This window comes from Bidens hawaiensis, unplaced genomic scaffold (genome assembly GCF_021521415.1).
Source record: "Bidens hawaiensis isolate Kalapana, Puna unplaced genomic scaffold, B.hawaiensis_p1.1 tig00006387_1, whole genome shotgun sequence".
Lineage (NCBI taxonomy): Eukaryota > Viridiplantae > Streptophyta > Magnoliopsida > Asterales > Asteraceae > Bidens > Bidens hawaiensis.
Genome location: NW_027491429.1, coordinates 908,140 through 928,151, shown reverse-complemented (window position 1 = coordinate 928,151; position 20,012 = coordinate 908,140). Strand labels below are relative to the sequence as shown.

The 20,012-nt window shown below is 39.6% G+C and overlaps 1 protein-coding gene across 1 annotated transcript in view; it reads left to right on the top strand.

Moving 5' to 3' along the window:
• Nucleotides 1–18,124, top strand: part of LOC143632367 (putative sucrose-phosphate synthase 1) — a 28,453-nt gene extending 10,329 nt beyond the window's left edge. Inside the window, exon 3 of the mRNA XM_077100912.1 lies at nt 17,785–18,124. Within this exon, the coding sequence (XP_076957027.1) occupies nt 17,785–18,061 (277 nt within the window). The 3' untranslated portion in view covers nt 18,062–18,124. The remainder of the gene's footprint in view (nt 1–17,784) is intronic.
• Nucleotides 18,125–20,012: the final 1,888 nt, after the last annotated feature.

Below are 20,012 nucleotides of genomic sequence, written 5' to 3'. Positions count from 1 at the left end.
CAAGGCCGCCCAAGCTGTTAATGAACAGCTTCGGTTGACTAAGGAAACTGCACGGAACGCAACCGAGAGGGCCACCAAGGCTGAAGCTGCTGCTGAGCCTCTACGCATCGAGATGAGAAACTTAAAACCAAATTAGAGAGGCTCCAGCAAGCACATGATGCCTTGGCCATTGAAGATGCCAAGAAGCTCCAAGAGATCTTGGACCAGAGGGGGGTGCTTGACCACACTGAGCGTAAGCTAAAGGGCGTCGAAGAGGCTGCAGCCAAAGATGTGTTGCTTGCCAACCTTACAAAGAACGAAGCCGAACGCGCCCGTAATGAAGCTCAAGCTGCCCTCCAGGAGGCTCTGGTTACCAAGGAATGGCTTCTTCGAGAAGCATTGTCGCAGGTATGCGCAGTTTCACAATTTCTGTACGCTTTTCCTTACACTTTGAAGAGTTTTTGATATACTTCTGTTTTTTAGGTTGTGCATCGGGTTTTCACGAACACATCATATGACGATGCGATGAGCGCAGCCCTCAACGCTTCTCATGAGGATGGGGAAAAGGCTGGCTTCCTGCTTGGTCTAGGGTTTGTTGAACAAGGCATTCCGCCTTCCAACTTCCCTCTTTACAATGTGGATACTGAAGCTGCGTATGACCAAGCAGTGAATCAGTATGCCGCCTTCCCGCATCCGGTGGTGGAGAAGGTAAACGAGATTGCTGCTGCTGATGATGGGCTAGCTATCCTCAAAGCTTTCCTTGAACCGCCACACTCTACTGATGGTGCGGGTCCAAGTGGGAGTGGTCCTGAAGCTTGATACTTTAGATCCCTTTCCACCATTAGAGTAGATTTTTATGTTTGTAGACTTCTAATCTTGTATGCGGGTATGTACCCAGCAATTCTTGTAATGTTTGAATGTTGATGGAATAAAAATTATTTGTTAATGCCTTGCCTTGTTTATTTCGCTCATATTTTGTTTTAACTTAGCAATTTCTTTAGTACTTAGATAAGTTAACTTTTCAACGTGGCAGATAATAAGTTAAAGTTTTGCTTCCTCTTTCGTGATTGTGCGGATAAGACCGTCACTTTCACTTAGTAGGATGGCTAAACTTTACCTGTATCTGACCTGCGTGGAAGTTTTCCTCATCTTTTCCTTTGAAATTTTATAAGTGTTTTGAATAAGTTAACCTTTCGACGCGCGGTTGCCAATAGGTCAATGTTCAGTTTCCTCTATCATGATTGTGCGGGTAGGACCGTCACTTTCATTTATTGGGATGACCAAACTTCACCTATAGCGACCTGCGTGAAGGTTTTCCTTAGAAATTTTTACCGTATTGTGTTTATGCGGGTTTTTCCGCCTTCCACACGCAACGACTTCTTCCCATATTTATGCGGTGAATACCGGCATATCAGCGTGGGAAGTTCATAAGTATAAAGGTAAGGCTATCAACACAATGTGAGGAGAATCATTTCCATTAGAAGTGGCTCTAGGCCTTTTCTTTACAAGTTTGGAATTGATCTACATGTAACATTTGCGTAATTGAGCTCCGTTCCATGTTCTTGGTATAGGAGTGCCATCGAGCCTTTCGAGCCGGTATGCGCCTTTTCCCAAAACTTCTTTGATAATGTACGGTCCTTCCCAGACCGGTGCCAGTTTTCCTGGGCGCTCTTGGTTTGAAGCCTCGTTGTTACGCAATATGTAGTCTCCTACATTGAAGTTGCAGAGTTTTACCCGCGTGTTGTAGTACTTTTGCATTTGTCGCTTGTAGTTTTCTTCACGCGCTGCGGCTAAGTCTCTGCGTTCCTCGGTTAGCATAAGGTCTAACCGTCTTTCCGCATCATTGTCTTCTAGCTGAATCAAGACCCTTGGTGAGGGCAAACCAATTTTGAATGGGACCATGGCTTCAGTGCCATAAGTGAGGCTGAACGGGGTTTCTCCCGTACTGGCCTTTTTCAGCGTTCTGCTTGCCAAAAGGACGTGTGGAACTTCGTCTACCCAGCCGGATCTGTGTTCCATGAGTCATTTCTTTATGCCTTCGACGATGCTTTTATTTGCTCTTTCCACCTCACCGTTACCTTGCGGGTGTGCCACTGAGGTAAATGTGTGGGTGATTTGAAGTTCTTCTAGCCACTTTTGTAGCTTCTTGTCAGCAAAGTTGGTGCCGTTATCACTCACCAAAGTCTGTGGAAGTCCAAAACGACAAATAATAAATTCCCAAATAAATTTTTTAATATGTTTTGCGGTTGTTTGGGCTAAGGGTTTTGCTTCTATCCACTTGGTGAAGTAGTCGATGGCTACAACTAGGAACTGAACGTTTCCTGCTGCTGTAGGAAATGAGCCTGTCACATCGATGGCCCACTTCTGAAATGGCCATGAAGAGGTGACCGGAACAAGTTCATTCTTCGGGCGATGCGTGTTGGGTGCGTAGAGCTGGCAAGACCTACACTTTCTGATGTATGCCAGCGCATCCGTATGCATCCCCGGCCAAAAGTATCCCGCGTTATTTAACTTAGCTACAACAGCGCGTGGACCTGCGTGTACTCCACAGATGCCTTCGTGTACTTCCCTTAGGAGGTACTCAGCATCTTGGTTGTCCACGCATCTTAAGAGTGGGCCAAGAAAGTTACGTCTGTAAAGGATGTCATCGATGAGTTGATAGTTTAATGCTTTACAACGTATTTTTCTTGCCTGTGTTTTTGACTCTGGTAGTATACCCGCTGCAAGGTAATTTATTATCGGTGTCATCCACGTTTCTGTGCCGGTTTGGATGACACAAATTTCCTTGTGCGGGACTGATGGTGCTTCAAGGAGTTCAATGCGGATGTCCTTTCCCAAATGGGTGAAGGCTAATGATGCAAGCTTGCTTAACGCATCCGCAGATTTGTTTTCGATACGCATGACGTGTATGACTTTACAATCATTAAAATTGCGCATAAGGGTTTTTGCTTGTGCGAGGTACCGGGCCATTGTGTCGTTCACGGCCGTGTACGTTCCGTTTATTTGGTTGGCTACTAACATGGAATCCACGTGGGCTTCCAAGTTTTTCACTCCCATTTTACACGCAATTCTCAGCCCGGCCAAGAATGCTTCATACTCGGCTTCGTTATTCGTACTTGGAAAATCCAGTCGAATAGCGTAAGTGTATTCTTGGCCTGCTGGGTTGGTTAGTTTCAACCCTGCGCCTGAACCCTCGTTGCTGGCTGCTCCATCGGTGTAGAGTCGCCAGACATCATTGATGTCCTGTGCTGGGGAGGGTTGAGCCTCCTCCTGGCACTCTTTCTCCCGCGAAGCGGGGACTTCTGCTATAAAGTCGGCCAGAACCTGGCCTTTTATGGCTGGTCTTGGCTTGTACTTTATCGCATATCCCCCCAACTCAATTGCCCATTTGGCTAGACGTCCCGATAACTCGGGTTTGCCTAGAACGTTTGCAAGTTTGAAGTTGGTGAGAATGGTGATTGGGTGACCTTGAAAATATCGTCTTAGCCTGCGTGAAGCCTGTACAAGTGCTAAGACTAGTTTTTCCAGGGTGGAGTACCGGGTTTCTACGTCTGTTAGGACACGGCTAACATAGTAAATAGGCATCTGGATACCTTTTCGCTCTACTAGCAGGACTGCCCTGGTTTCTCTATCTGTGGCAGAAAGATATATGATTAATTCCTCCCCCGCTTCTGGTGCTGTGAGCGTTGGGAGTTCGATCAAGCGTGACCGAATTTCCTGAAAAGCTGCTTCCGCTTCTGGTGTCCAGCGGAAGTGCGTTTTCTTTAAACAGTTTCTCAATGTTGACACGAATGGGAACGACCTATCCGCATGGTTTGACAAAAAGCGGTTAAGTGCGACTAGGCGTCCATTCAGTGTCTGGGCTTGCTTGATGGTAGTAGGTGATTCCATTTTGATAATGGCTTCGACCTTTTCAGGGTTCGCTCTGAAGCCATCTTTAGTAACAATGACTCCCAAGAACTTCCCTTCTTCCATCCCAAAGGAACACTTGCTCGGGTTGAGCTTCATGTTTATCTTTCTGAGCGTGTTGAAAGTTTCTTCGATGTCTTTCAACATCGCTTCTGGCTCAGGGCTTTTGATGACCAAATCATCCATGTAGACTTCCAAGTTTCTCCCAATTTGGGCATGAAACTCTTTGTCCATCAGGCGTTGGTATGTGGACCCTACATTCTTAAGTCCGAATGGCATCATTTGATAACAAAATGTGCCATCGGGCGTCCGAAATGCGGTTTTGTCCTGATCATCTACAGCCATGTTGTAACACCCCGACCAAAGGCGGATTATACATCGGGGCGCCACATATTGCTTCATTACTCGCGACACTATTGGTGTCAATATTTATGAATATGCTCGCACTTGCGCAGTATATGATTTTATGTTTTATTTCGCGATATTTCGATTTTGGTTGAATTTCGATTTTTATTGATTTTACTTACATATTCGTTTGTGGGATTTGAAAATCCGAAAAGTCATGGTGATACATGAATAGTTGATTTTCAATTTCCATTTACGATTATGTTCTGAGGTTGGAGACTTGAAAAGTCATGGTGATACATGAATTGTCAACCTCCAATACTCATTTTCTTGTATATTTTATATTGAAGATTGGAAAGTCATGGTGATACATGAATCGTCAATCTCCAATACTCGTTTACTCGTATATTTGGGGCTCGAAGCAAGAAGAAGCCTTTCTGACGCTCAAGCTTGGTGGTGCGAGGGGCCGGATGTTCAGGTGGTATCAGAGCCACTCTTGTGCCGTTCGGGATGATGGGACACGCCTCATCGAGGACGATGAGTCCAAAAGGGGGTTGTCTGTAACACCGTTGGCAAACACATCGTCCCACTCTTAGGCTATCACACATCGGCCGTGGACAAGAGAGATCAATGGTTCATAAGTAATGTCTTGCCTCTTCAATCACCAACGCGTTTTGGGCAACCAAAAACAAATCCGTGAGCTCTTCGTGGGCAAAACGGACAATATTGGTGGTGCGAGGGGCCGGATGTTACACATGTGGATTTGATGGTACCCCTTATATGCGTCAAGGAAGCATTTAAGGCGAAACGGTGCTAATGAATCCACTTTGAGGTCAATTTCGGGTAACGGGTAACAATCTTTGGGGCATGCTTTGTTTAAATCTTTGAAATCTATACACATGCGCCATTGTTTGTTAGCCTTCGGTACCATAACGGGATTTGCAACCCATGTTTGATATCTACTAACGCGTACGATGCCCGCGTCAAAGAGTTCCTTGACTTAGGTTCTACACGCGTTAGCCTGTTCCACCCCCATTACTCTGCGCTTTTGTATGACTGGCGTAAAAGCCGGGTCACACTTGAGCTTATGCTCTGCTTTACTTCGAGGTACACCAGTCATGTCAGCTGGTGTCCACGCGAAGATGTCAGCGTTTCTCTGTAGTAAGCGTTTGAGTAAGGTGCGCGTAGGATCAACGATTATTGGGCCAATTGTAACAGCCTGGTCAGGGTATTTGCCATTGAGGGCCCATTTTTTTGGTTCGGTAATGGTTGGTTTAGCCATATTTGGTTTGGGTTTAGATGAGACGGATGCGATGCATACCTGGGGGATACCGGTGATCATCGCTACACCCTCAGCAGTTGGCCATCCCATCATGCCGTGGACTGAAGATACCACGGCGTTGAATCTTGCAATCCCGTCTCTTCCGAAGAGAATGTCGTATGTGTGATGTGGCTTCCTCATTACGACGAAGTCCACGTCTTCTGTGCGGGAGTATTTCCCGTCTGGAGAATGACGGGGAAAGATAGGATACCCAGGGGGGTGTTTGTGCTGCCGTCGAACCCTTCCATTGAGGCGTAAACCGTTTCCAGGCGTTCTTTGTCTTCGTCGTCTAGCTTGTCGAACAACTGCCTGTACATAACCGTTGACGAGGCGCCGTTGTCAGCAAAAGTGCGGGAAGTTATGTAATGCCCCAGCTGGCTTTTGATGACGATAGGGCCTTCCTTGCTGGGTCCTCCTGGCACTCGCGGAAAGCGCACCTCAGCTTCCTTCCATTCGCATGGTTCTGTCGTTCGTCTTTTTCTTCCTCTGATGTTGCCATGAACCATGTGGATGCTGATGTCAACGGGCTTTCGTCCGTTGCCTTTATACCGGTTATCATTCCTTCCTCCATTCTTGATTGATGCCACAAGGTGTGCAAGTCTTCCATCCTTGACGAATGTTTCAACAATATCCTTCAAGGATGTACACTCCTCTGTACTGTGACCCTTTGTCCCGTGGAAGTCACAGGATTTGCTCTGATCCGCATTAGGTCGTTGCCGGATCATTGGAGCTTTTGGCCATGGGAGTTTTTCGGTGGCAAATATCTCCGTGACGCTTTTGGTGAGTGGCGTCCACCGGTGTTTTCGGCTTGAAGGGTGCGTGTTATCCCTTCCGCCAACAAGAGGGCGAGAGCTGGATGAGGTGTCAAAGTTTACCCTTGACTGCCAAATACCTAGCTTCCTCTTTTTGTTTTGCCGGGCGATCCGAACATTGTTTTCTCTGGTCCTCTGTGTGTAGAGATGTGTACTCTGGGGAAGATCCCTACCCAGTTACTTCTCCGTCTCGGCAAAGCGCTTGGCCGCCGTCATGATGGCATCCCATGTGGATGGCATGCCGTCCTTACCCGTCAACGTGCGGATAAGCTCTGGGTATTCGGCGCCCTGGATGAAAGCGGCGCGAACAAGATCTTCACTTATGTTGCCCAGACTCAGCTTTTTGGAGTTGAAGCGAGTGATGAAGTCTAGTAAAGATTCATCTTCCTCTCTCACGCAGTTGAGGATCATCCACTGCTCTTCAGTATATTTCCTCTGTTGACTGAAGTGTTGGCTGAACTTGTGTTGAAAGTCCGCCCAATCTTAGATGCGGTGGACCGGTAAACGATCAAACCACGCCCTGGCCGCTCCAACCAGCGTCATCTGGAACATATAACACCACGTGGGTTCCGTCCAGTTACTGACGGTTGCCCCCGCTATGAATCTGTTCAAGTGATCGTCTGGGTCGGATAGACCATCATAAGTGCCGATGTTGGACATCTGTTTGGCACTTCTCGGGGCGATTGCTTCCGCAATGTCCCTTGCAAACTTGGATGTTCCCGCATTTGCAGCAGTTGGTCTAAAGGTTTTGGAGAAGTCGCGTGGGTTTCCCCCCGCGTTCCTTGGTTTGAAGGTTTCTCCGAAATTCCTTCTTGGTTGGAAGTCCGTTTCTTTACGCTTCCCTTTCGCCCTATGACGAGGGTTCGCGTCAGTGTCGGATTCCTCCCGATCATCGTCCGAGTACTCGCACTCACTGTTCATGTTGAGCTGTTGTCGAGTGCTTCCGAATTCGTCAGCCTGTTGGAGTGAACGCAAGCGTTCATCCAACTCAGCTTGGAATTCCTTCTGACGTGCTTCGGCCCACGCCTTAACTTGATCGAGTGTTTGGCGAGGGAGCCTCGTCTGTTTCTCCAACTGTGCATCAGTGAACCCAGTGAAATATTGTTTACTGCACTTGCCCCGGCTTGGGTAACCGGGGTAGTGTTCGTAAAATTTGTGTAACCGCCGGTGTTCCCCCCAGTAGCTGGGGTTGTGGTTACCGGGGTTTCTTGGTCACTTACTGGCCTTGGGACCGGAGTAACGTTAACCATTTTTTCAGAAGTTTTGAAAAAACTGAATTAGTTCTAGCTTTTATGCACGGATGGCGCCAATGAAGAAACACTAAGTGACCCGGGGCAGATTATGGATAATCTGGGGGTTAAGTAATGTTTCCCACGAGGGTTAGGTCCGGCAAAGAAGGATGTTCTTCAAATGACCTGCAAAACAGACACCGTGAGCTCGTCACTGAGAAGGGGGGGGGGGTTCCTCCTTGTGACCACCCTCCGGCGTGAGAATCAGACTAGATTGCTCTTGAATATAAGTGTATATTGAGAGAAATAGCTAGTGAAGGTAAGATACAAGATGATCATACCGTTCCAAGGTGTTGGAGTATTTATAGCCGAAGGTAGGTTTCCAAGCAGGTACAGCCAGCTGTAGAATATTCCTATTCTACCAACTATGGGCTACGCGCGTGCCATGCTGGTTGGTGGGTAGGCAGCGGCTGATAGTGACAAGGCTGGCTGTGTACTGTTCCCTTTCCACCAACTGCAGGCTTTGTGCGTGCCACAAGGGTTGGTGAGTAGGCAGCGGCTAATAGTGACAAACAGTACTAGAGCATGCTCCTCCTCGTACTGTTGTCGGTGAGCTGTCACCCTGTGATTGGTTCATGGGCTGCTTTGGTCAGATCTTGTCTATTTTGTCCATACCTTGGCAGGTATAGTACAAAAGATCTTCCAGAAGCGTACGGACTGGCTCATTTGGGCTGGAGTATTCCCGCCTTGCTCATTCCTTCAGGTGATACTGAATTATTGAGTGCCTTGTGCGTGTAGCCTTGCTATTAGTGCGGGTAGCCTTCCCTGATGGCTTGTATCCGCAGCTGCGGGGTCAGGCGGTGTACTTCACCATTGGGAGGCTTTCCCTGCGGGAACAGCTGGCGTATTGCGCGTAAGGTCTTCATCTCTGAGCATGGTGGGTCCTGCGGAACCAGTTGGTCCTTGCGCAGACGTCCCTCTGCAAGGTGAATCTTGCGGGTCCAACTGGGCTCTGCTGAGACCTACCTCTTCAACAATTTATTAGTTTGACCACTAGATAGATAAATAACAGTTCTCATTTTAAAATGCATTTACGTATTTTATATTCAACAAGATGTCAATATCAAAATAAGTTTAATTGTGTCTTCAAGAATGTTTGAGCTTGAAACGTACAGGGTCTATAAAAATATCCAGTGGGTGCATATTAGTTCTTAACTCATATTTAGAAAAAAAAATCAAATCCATTATAAATGAAAAATTAAACCCACTAGGAGGTTGAGGGGGTGGGTGGGGGGGGGGGGGGTGGTGCTCGGACGTTCTTCCATCCGCCACTAGTTATAAGAATATAAAAAGAATAAAGTAACAAATCAATCCCATGCTTCAATGGCACTTCAATTTCTCTTTTAACTTTAACAAATACCTCTCTTTAACTTTAACAAATATCTTGCGAGCGCGCGTGCACGAACACAAACTACGTACATTTGTAAATTGTATTTGTAACTAGGTATTATGACTTGCGCATTGGGCCGCGACGTTGAACCATACGAAAAACTAAGGTTGTCAATTCATGACATTGCTTGACATGTTAGCACGACCCAACACGACATGGGTTTAACATGTTTGGGTTTTAGCTTAACATGTTTCTTGTCATAAACATGCTGACCTATTTGGTGATGACACTCGGTTTATGAGAAAACAATTTATAAAGAAAAAGCATTTTGGGTTTATTAAAAAAGTTTTTGGTTATTTGATTTGTTAAGTTAATTTATTTTAGTCTTAGAAAAATAATCGGGTTATAATAATTATTATTAATTTAGGTGAGTCCGGTTTATTCCAACCGAACAATTAATTAAGAAAACTAGTTTGACGAGTGGTTTGTTTTTATTTTTCCGAACACGAACCCGGTTTTTGAGTCTAGTTTGTGCCTGTTATTATTTGAAAAAAATGAAGTCTTATGATAAAAAAAATATTTGTTCTTGATTATTAGTTTGTAAAAAATTAGAAGTTGACTTTTAAACATAATATTCATAAACCGAACATAAGCGAGCCGATTACGAAGAATGATACGTCTCCATGAATTTCGTTTGTGATGTCATCATGGAAACAATCATTATGTGTAACGGCAAGAAATAAACATTACCCTGGGATTGAATCGCAAAGTTGACTTTTGAAAGTGAAACTTGAGACTTAAAAGCAGTTGACAAGCTCGAATGCTTTTGAGTGTAAGATGGTTGTGCAAAGAAATTGTAGAGAATGATAGAGCTTTATATAGGCTCAAAATCATTAATAACAAGATCAAAGTGAGTTAATTTGATGCTAGCCAAGAGGCTAATTATAAGGCTTGAAATCATGTGTTTTGATCAACTAATCAATTATTATGATTTAAATGTCTTTGACTCAGTTAATGAAAGAAAGATGATATATTAAATTTGTAACGCCATCAATAATAAAATAACATTATACATAAACATCATGAACATAAATAAAAAAAAACAATTCATGATTTTATTAATTAATGAAGATCCGAAAGGTGTCGAAATTTTAAAACTAAAATTATTAACGAATGTTACAACATAAAATCTTTTCGCCTTTTTATTAAGTTTTGTCTTTCTTTCTTTTCTTTTTAACGCCTTTTCATCATTTTTTTCGTTTAGTTATATTCTATTTATTTTATTTTATCATTAGATATTGGAATAACAATCATAAAAAATATAATTATTTTCTATTGGATGTTTTTGAAATAGTAGTTTTTGTAATTATGTGAAATTTCAACAAGAAAAGTGATATATGAAAGTAATAAATCAATCCTATCCTTCGATGGCACTTCATTTTCTCTTTAACAAACACCTTGCTTGTGCTTGCACAAATGGTCAGAGGCTCCATGTCGTACAAAACGTATGAAGGAAGCATGACCATTGATTAGTTTCACTCAAAACAAAAACGTGATGGCATAATCGATCTCTATGATTCAATTTCTACCATTTATAGTTTGGTTAAAGGTATAATACAACACTGCCTCCTACAGATGAAAATACCAAACCGCCTTTGCTCCGGCGATATCAAGGTATTAGATAAGTTTGTGTTGTTAGGTGGTGAGAGTTCAAATTCTATGGTTGTAAGAAAGTGTAAATCCAGAGTATCGTTAGAGTGTGTGTGAGTAGCCGTTCTCTAAATAAAGTTTTGGATAAAAATGCGTGTGCGAGTGGCTGGACGGTTAAATTGGAGGTGTCTAGAGATCATGTCGGTTCTTAGCTTGGGCCAGGCTAGTCCTTGGCCTACAAAGCTTTTTCACTCAACAGTGCAAATTTCCGAAAAAAAGTATGTGTATTGAGTCCGACCCAATAAATTATTTATTCAAAATCCTTCGGTCCACCCATATTATTTGTTCAAGATCCGTCACTTCTGGAGAGGTTGATGTCCGAAAATTTTGAAAAGTATATAACTTTTCCCTATCATGTACTACAACCGCAATTTTTAAAATTACGTAGTTATGTTTAAAGGGTGTTTGATTAGATGTATGATTGAAGATAATGGGTATTAACATATGTAGTTGTTTACTATGTTAACTAAATTTGTAAAATGTGTGACTAACTATCGGGTGTTAAAACATATAAAAATAGGAAAAAACGTAGAACCACGTAGGCACGTTAAGAAGCATTAACTCACTTGTTGCGGCACACTAAAACATAAATTAGCAAAACTTAGGCCAAAACGTGAAACACTATCATAGAAAAGAATAACACAAAAAACTTTAATGTTCTTGCTCGTCTATGTTTAGTTAACTTGTACATTATCACACGCAACTCCGTTCTAAACGAAACCTACGTCTAAATTAACATAGATAAATTTAAGCACAAACTTGAGAATAAAGATATATATGAATATATAATCTTTAATTATATAAACTTGAGGGCAAAGATAAGAATATATACCGTTACTCGACATCCTAAAGTTTCTTGTGCTTACAAATGCGGGCTTATAATCATTTTTTCACAGTCCATCGATCCCTTTCATCTTCGATGTGTTGCCTTTCCAATTCTCAACTCATTTTCAAAATATATTTACTTTAATTTGTGTTAGTTTTCTTATATATAAAAAGTTAAACATGTTCAAACATGAACATCCATTGAATCTGATAGACTTATGGGCAGAACAACTGCAAGATGAAGATGAAGAAGAGTACAAAGAAGAAGAGGAGGATGAGAATGTGGAGTTAACTACACAACAAAATTTCAAGTGTCCTTGTGACATATGTGGCAAAAATATCAAATGGTTGCATAGGTATTATTACAAATGTAGCCAATGTTTCTATGTCTCCCATAAGTTTTGTGCACTTCCAGAAACATTGGAAGACATTTGTCACCTTGGTCACACCATGTGCGACTTCGATCATTTCTTTAGCCTCGCCTCCCCCACAATCTTCTTGCAGTTAATGAAGTCTACGCAATGGCCGTGCAATATTTGTCTGCATCCATCTTGGTTTCGTTATTATTGTTCTCAATGCCATTTTAGTGTTGATGCGGATTGTGCTACAAAAAGGCTACGAACAAGTATAATCCATCATCCTAGCCACAAACATCCGTTAGTTTGCATAAGCAAACAAATATTATGTGAGTGTGATGCATGCGGGGAGGAACATAGAGGGATATTCTATCATTGCCCCACATGTGCTAATGCTAACTCTTCCTTACATAGACATTGTGCTTTCCTACCCAAAAAATTAGATATTCAACGTACAACAAATGAATTTTTCTCCCATATCCATCCACTCTCCCTTGCTTATTCTTTTCCAAAAGCAGATCAAGAATCTAAATTTTTCACACGATGTAAGGTATGCAATAGATTTTTTTCTAACCCTTATCTTTGGATTTATAAATGCGAAAAGTGTAGATACTATACCCATCTTGACTGTGCAACATCAAGAAATGAGTCATTCATGTCCATACTTTCATCTCCAAGTACGTAGCTAGATCAATATAATATGTTTAGTGGTTCTGTATTTTTGCTTGATTAATTAGCGCGTACTCTTTTTCATCAGGCACAGGTAAAAACATTAAAAGTTATGAAGATGCTCAATATCCCAATCTTCTTCATCTCCCATTTCCCGATCCATCTTATAGCATATTGAAACATTTGTTTTTCAAGGTAAATGAATGTAGTGCGTTAGAGATCACTAAAACACATATGAGTCATCACCATCCGCTAATTCTTGAGGATGCACAATGCACTGATATCACAAGCCCAACATCTTCAATCCTAAAATCAATATCCTACCATGACCCTATGAGAAAGATTGAACTTTTGTGTGATGGATGTTCCAAGACCAATTACGAGTAGGCCAGTTTACGTGTGTGCTAATGAAGACGCGAATTGTAACTTTGTGCTCCATGAGTGGTGTACCCGGCTACCTACTGAACTAAAAGACCACCACGGTCACCCACAACATACCCTAGTTTTCCATTCAGTAGTCCCAGGTAAGTTTTTCGAAGTATTCTGTTGTGATATTTGTCACTTACGTTGCAACGGATTTGTCTACTATTGTGAGAAATGCATGTATTATATTGATGTTAATTGTGCCTTCCTACCTAAAGAAATCACTCATGCCTCTCATCCGAATCACCTTCTTTCAAGAGTTCAAAACATAAACAATTATGATGCTTCTTACTGTAAAATGTGCGAGCTTGGAGTTTTGGAGAATATGTTAGCATTCAGTTGTCATATTTGTGATAATTTTCATCTACACATAGAATGCGCTTTGTTAATAACCGAGACAACTACGCACAAGTGTGACAAGCATCCTATGAAGTTGAGATACTTTCCCGTTGAGAACCATAAGAATGAGTACTTTTGTGAAATTTGTGAAGAGGAACTTAATCCTAATCATTCATTCTATCATTGTCATGAGTGTATGCAGTCTATCCATCCAGCTTGTGCTCCATCAATACTTCAGTATGAAAGACATGCGGATCCTATCACCGCGGATAACAGAGTCATTTATAAGTTTATAAATGTGAAATTTGGGGGAACATATAACAATATTCAAGTGCATCCTCACCCCCTTTCATTCCGTCAAGGGATTGCAAGTGATGGTGAATGTGACATTTGTAGCGACAGAAACCAATACGAGATTATTTTTAAGTGTTTAAACTGTGAGTTTGCAATTTGTTACTTCTGTATGGAAACTATGTTGAGTGAATAACATATTGTATAATATTAATAGTTTAACAATGCATTTTCTTCTTTATTTGGAAACAAAAAAATGTAGTAACACTACTAGAAAACTATTGTTTTAAAAGCGGTTGACAACCGCTTCAAAGGAATATATTAACCGCTTCTGAGCTCATCGCTGTTAATCAATTTTTTGTTCACTTTGAAGCGTTTTGGAATTGACAGTATATTTGAAGCGGTGATTTGTTTAAAGCGGTTTCCTCACCAGAACCGCTTCAAACTTTACAAATTACAAATTGAGTTACTGCCAGCTGTGCATTGGAAATTCAGAACTAAATATTGATAAATAAATAGCAGCCGACATTGACTTCAACAAAACTGTTACACATTAATAATATTATCCAATAAAAACTGCTACATATATTACGAAAATCACACAAATTATCTGGATTCAACAATAAGAAAACCATACAAAATTTTCAAATCAATAATAAGAGAAACTTATAAATCTAACTTAACGTGGGGGTTGTTTTCAAACAATCAACCAAAAAGCCACAACATTACTCTCATTATCAAATCGTCGATCTCCGCGAGCTTAGCAAACCCCGATTCTTGCCAAATCTAAAAACAAATAAATGAAGTTAGAATAAACCGACCAAAACCATAATATTATGTTTAAGAACCCTACAAACCTTAACAAAAAACAACCAAATCTGAAACGAACCCGTAAACAAAAACCCGAAACAAAGATTCAGACCTTATTTTCACTTTACCTCTAAAACCAAATCAAACTCTAGCCTGAATACCCAAAGCATATATTGTAACTAACCCCAAATTACAAGAATGCCCTTGGTAACCAAAGTTAATCCACAACCAACAAACCCATATAAGCAAGAAAACACAAACTATGAAACTAATGGTCATAGTATCACATGAAGTATAAACAAATTTTAGATGTCGGTAGCAATAAAGTTTAAATTTTAGCTATTAGCTAATTATCTTTACATTTGAACGCCCAAAAATAAGTGTTTGGGTTGTGTTTTAAGGATCAACCCCGAATAACAAATACTTTCGAGCTCAAACAACCGCAAACAAACCTAAGACATGGTGTAATAAACAAATTATTGTGAATATATAAAATACTTACATTGTTGGGGAATTGATTATGATAACGATAAACAAATTCAAACATATGCTTTGTAGCCATATATCCACATTCCCAAGTGCCTTTTGTTTCTTGCACTACAATAAAAAAAATACAATTAACTATAAACCAATTAACAAAAACTAATGAACTATAAATATAGAAAACATACCTCAACATTTTCCATGTAAATATTTCCCAAAAGCTACTTGAATTATGTTTCAAAGAAGATATTTATCTTGGTCCTTTACGCCTTTTAAGAGCATCATTCACTTGTCTATCATTCAAGTGTTTCGAAAATCCAATCAAAAGAATCATAATCAGAACATACAAGTAAACAAATCAACTTTTTTGTATAAACAGTGAATAAGTAAACAAATTGAGTATTTTTAGCAAAAATCTAGTATATACTTACTGAAATCATTCGTTAACTTATACACAGTATCAACAATCCATTTTCTTTGTTTCACAAAAAGTTCAGAATTTTATATAGCATCCAATAAATTGTATCATCATAAACAACTTCAAACACTTAAAATCAAAAAACACAAGATTTACATGCTAACATAACATTATCACCTAAAATCATCACAAAATGGTTGCAATATCCAGCAGTATGCCACCAGTTATCAAATCACATAAAATAGCACTAAAAACATATTTGATGTTAAAGAATATATCACCCAAAATACTATAAATCTAGACAGTAACTAAATTAAGCTTATATAATCCATAAAGTTATAACTTATAACAGCAAACTAAGATAATATAATCATCTTGGTAATTCATCAAACAACTAGAATGCAAAGCAACAAAGAAGATAATATCAACGATAAGCATGTTAATCAGATTGTAGAAAATGAAATAATCAAACTGTAAACAGTTCACAACCCAAGCTCGTGTCTGAAAACATGATGTTTAGTTTTTAATTCGTTTAACAAATACAAAAACCACAAACTAAAGTGCAAGCTATCTATGTAACACATATTAAAAGGCTCCAACAGTTAATCAACAAGAAAACAACAAATGGCATATTCACAAACACCTTGTGGGCATTCACAATAACTGACAAGCTCCAAATACAGTTATATTAACATATAAAAAGCTCATATAGTTACCTTTAAATGAAATTCGGGAAAAAAAAGCTTCAAATTGATGGCACGGTTCCTTTAGGGTTGGCTACTTGGCTTTGTGAATATGAAGACGATGGCGGGTGACTGATAGATTTGGGAAGGAAAGAATAGATTTGGGGGTTTCATGTTTGATAGATTTCATTGGTAGTTTGAAGCGGTTCTAATATAAAAAGACTTTTATGAGATTTAATAATTTTATCTAATTTTGAGCATGGTTTTATATGTTAACCGCTTTAAACATGAAAAGTGAACCGGTTGTGTTTGTCGTAGTGTAAACAAACCAAATTTAGTTAATGCATCACATCTCACATTTGCAAATAAAGGATGCACTATATCACAAAACACATATTAGTCATCAACATCCGCTAATTCTTCAGGATGCACGATGCTCTGATATCACAAGCACTACGTCATTAACAATATTGAAGTGTATCCACACCCCCTTTCATTCCTTCAAGGGATTGCAAGAGATGGTGAATGTGACATTTGTAGGTGTAACAATGCACCATCCTTAAGGGCCAACGTCCTCGTTGGTCACGGCCGGCTCACTCCAAGCCACCACTCCATGGGCCACCACTCCGAGTCCTCGTTGGTCACGGCCACGTTGGTCACGGCTGGCTTCCTCCAGGCCACCTCTCCGTGGGCCACCACTCCGAGGTTGGGGTTGGCTCTGATACCAATGTTACAAGCCAAACAGAAGAACTCAACCCAAAAGACTAGTATGATAAGTGAGGGAACTCATTTGGCTTATAAACCCCACATCAGTTGCCCATACAACCGATGTGGGACAAGTCCCATACCTTGCATTGGTTTCAGTCCGTAACAACCGCTGTCCAGATATAGTTTGGTTTGTGTTAAATGAAAACGAATTACATTCTTATTTTGTGAAAAAAAAATGTAATAAACAAACCAAATTTAGTTAATGCATCGTGTCCTCACATTTGTAATTCAGTTTTGCTTACCTTAATGATTTCGAATTTCAAGTACCCCATAACTGTTGAATCACATAGACAATGTAAAACACTCTAGTGCCATTGGGATATGATCAATACCACAAAAACGTGACCAAAACCACAAATCAAATTAGGGGTGCGTGCGGTGCGGTTTTAGGGTAGAACCAAAGTTTTGGTTTTTTGTTATTTCAAAACAGTTCGGTTTTGGTTTTTACGGTTTTCAAAACTGAAGATCGTCCGGCCTATATGGGCCGAGGTTGGTTAAGTCACACGTCAAAACGAATTGGGTGACGCGGGAGTGCATGCTCAATTAACTTCTAGTTGTTATTTGGATTTTGTCAAAATGCCGGTCAAACGGGCTGTTATTTGAACCCGGTCAAACTCTATTCTTTGAGCTTCTTCAGTCTGTTTCTAATAAAAACCACTTTTGACTTTTTAAAACCGGTCAAACCCAAACATAACAGGTCAAAATGCAGTTTTATACGGGTTGACTTTCTTCAACCCGCTTCCAACAAAAAACGCTTTCGACTTTCTTAAACCGGTCTAACCCGACCTGAACCGGTCAAAGTCCGGTTTCAAATGAGTCAAACTCTAGTGATTTTCCAAAACTGGTTTTGACCTTTGTTGACCCAAACTGTAACCGGTATTTGCACCTCTAAACACGTCTATTATAAATACACCAGGTCTTTTCTAGGACCACCCGGCCTCATGGGTCTGGTAATGGGCTGGGTCGTGCTCGACAGGTCCAGTCCACGAATTCACATTTTTACCATTCAATAATATGTTTTCAGGTATTTATATCTCCGTTGGGGTATGGACTTAACAAAAGTGGTCGTTTTTATTGGCGAAAGTGGGGACACTGATTATGAAGGATTTCTCGGTGGTGTTCATAAATCCGTTATACTTAAAGGCGTCAGTAATATTAACGACCAACTTAATGCCAACAGAATTTACCCGCTTTCATACGTCTGGCCCAAAGACAGTTCTAACATTATTCAAACACCCGGTCAGTTTAGTGTCGCTGACATTCGCGGGTCATTGGTAAAACTTGGAGTTCTCAAGGGATAAATTAGCAGTGATATGTTTTACTTGTTCTTTTTATGCAACTTCATAGAACTATAAGAAACTGATAAGCGTTGGGTCCCTTTTAGGGAGTTGTATCGACCAAATCTAGAATAATAAAGCTATTGTTCTTGGGATTTTTTATTTTATTTATTTTTATATATTTTAACAATTTGTTTTTGGTTTTTCTAGTTTTTTGGTTTCGTTTATGAGTTTTTAAACCCTTTTTGCATTATTAAACTGTTCCTCTTTCTTTTCATTTTTCAAAAACTTTTTTTCATTATTTTCTTCTTTGATTTATGATCTACTCTTTTTAATCACGAGATCTTAGAGTAACAATTATAAAATATACAAGTGTTAATAATCAAGATGGTTGGATTTTTTTAATGCCATTTTTGTAATTATGTGAAATTTCAACAAGAAAAATGATTTTGAGTTGGTAGATATACGATCAATGAGTTTAGCAAGTATTCTTTGAAAAGAATATAAGAATATAAAAAGAAGAAAGCAACAAATCAATCTCATGCTTTATTTACACTTCATTTTCTCTTTAATTTTAACAAATACTTTACGGGCGTGCACGAACACACATATATTTAGTTATGTACCATGTTAATGTTGACTACCTACATTTGTAAAATTTGTTTGTAACTAGATATTGTGAGTTGGGCCGTGACGTTAAACCATACGAAAAACTAAGGCTGTCAATTTATAACACTAAATGACATGTTAACACGACTTAACAACATGTTTGGGTTCCAGCTTAACATGTTTAGTGTCATAAACAGGCTGACCTCACTACTAGAAAAATGACATTTAATGACGCGCATTGCATGTTATTAAAGGGGTAGATGACACATATATCTGTGTCAAGGAAGGCCTTGTCAAGAAAAGTTCATGACATGTATTTGTGTGTCATCCTTTTATGACACACTTATGACATGTATTTGCGTGTCATCTTTTTATAACATGCTTATGACATGCATTTACGTGTCATGAGTTTAGGGTTCAAAAATATATTATTTATAGAATTATTAATTTCCCTATCAAATGAGAATTCTCATAACACAAAAAAATATTCAGATACAGAAAAATAATACATTTCATACAATATTTAATAAAATACATATATTTCATAAAACATTCAAAGTTAACTAATATCAATACATAATTTTAACAAAAAACAAACGGTGCCACAAAAGTCGACCAATCTTCACTAATTTTCTTCAATCCCGGTATTCTTCACTTTCATACTTTTGTAATATGTTCATTTTCCAGAAAAAGAAATGCATACCTGAAAGCAATGAACTCCATTGAAATATATAAGATAAGAATCTAAAGACTTAGACAAGAGAATTTAACAATCATATGCTCGATAATAAAGAACGAGGGGAATATTTTGTTTCTACAAATATCATAGCTGATACATGTTGATAATCAAATATGTAGTTGTCTTTGATTCGGGACAGAGTAAACAAGGTGCACGAAAAAACATGACATTTAAATTACCTGCAATGGTGTTGAATACAATTGACTATAGGTAAATTGTTATAACAAGTATACAAGCATCCATGTCAAGTTGTTTCCAGTTCCATGAGGCCTGTGTTTATTCTTCAGATGTTATTGTTTATGGATGTTAGTGATTATTAACATAGGGTAAACCCAATATATATTAAAATGTCATCAATAACAAAAATAGAATATATTCATTAATTATATGACAAAAAATAAGTGCATACACAAAAAATAAGTTTAACAAAAGACATGTTAACATGTTAGTAAAATGTTCAGATTTTTAATTTAAAAACAAATAAATAACTATATACTCCTAAAGTCTTAAACCTAAAGTTATGCTTACATATGACATTTCGTTCGTGCGCGACAGAACTCATAACCAATATTTAATTTTTAATGGATGTTTTGATTTGCTTCTATGGTTTTTTGTTTCAAATATGTA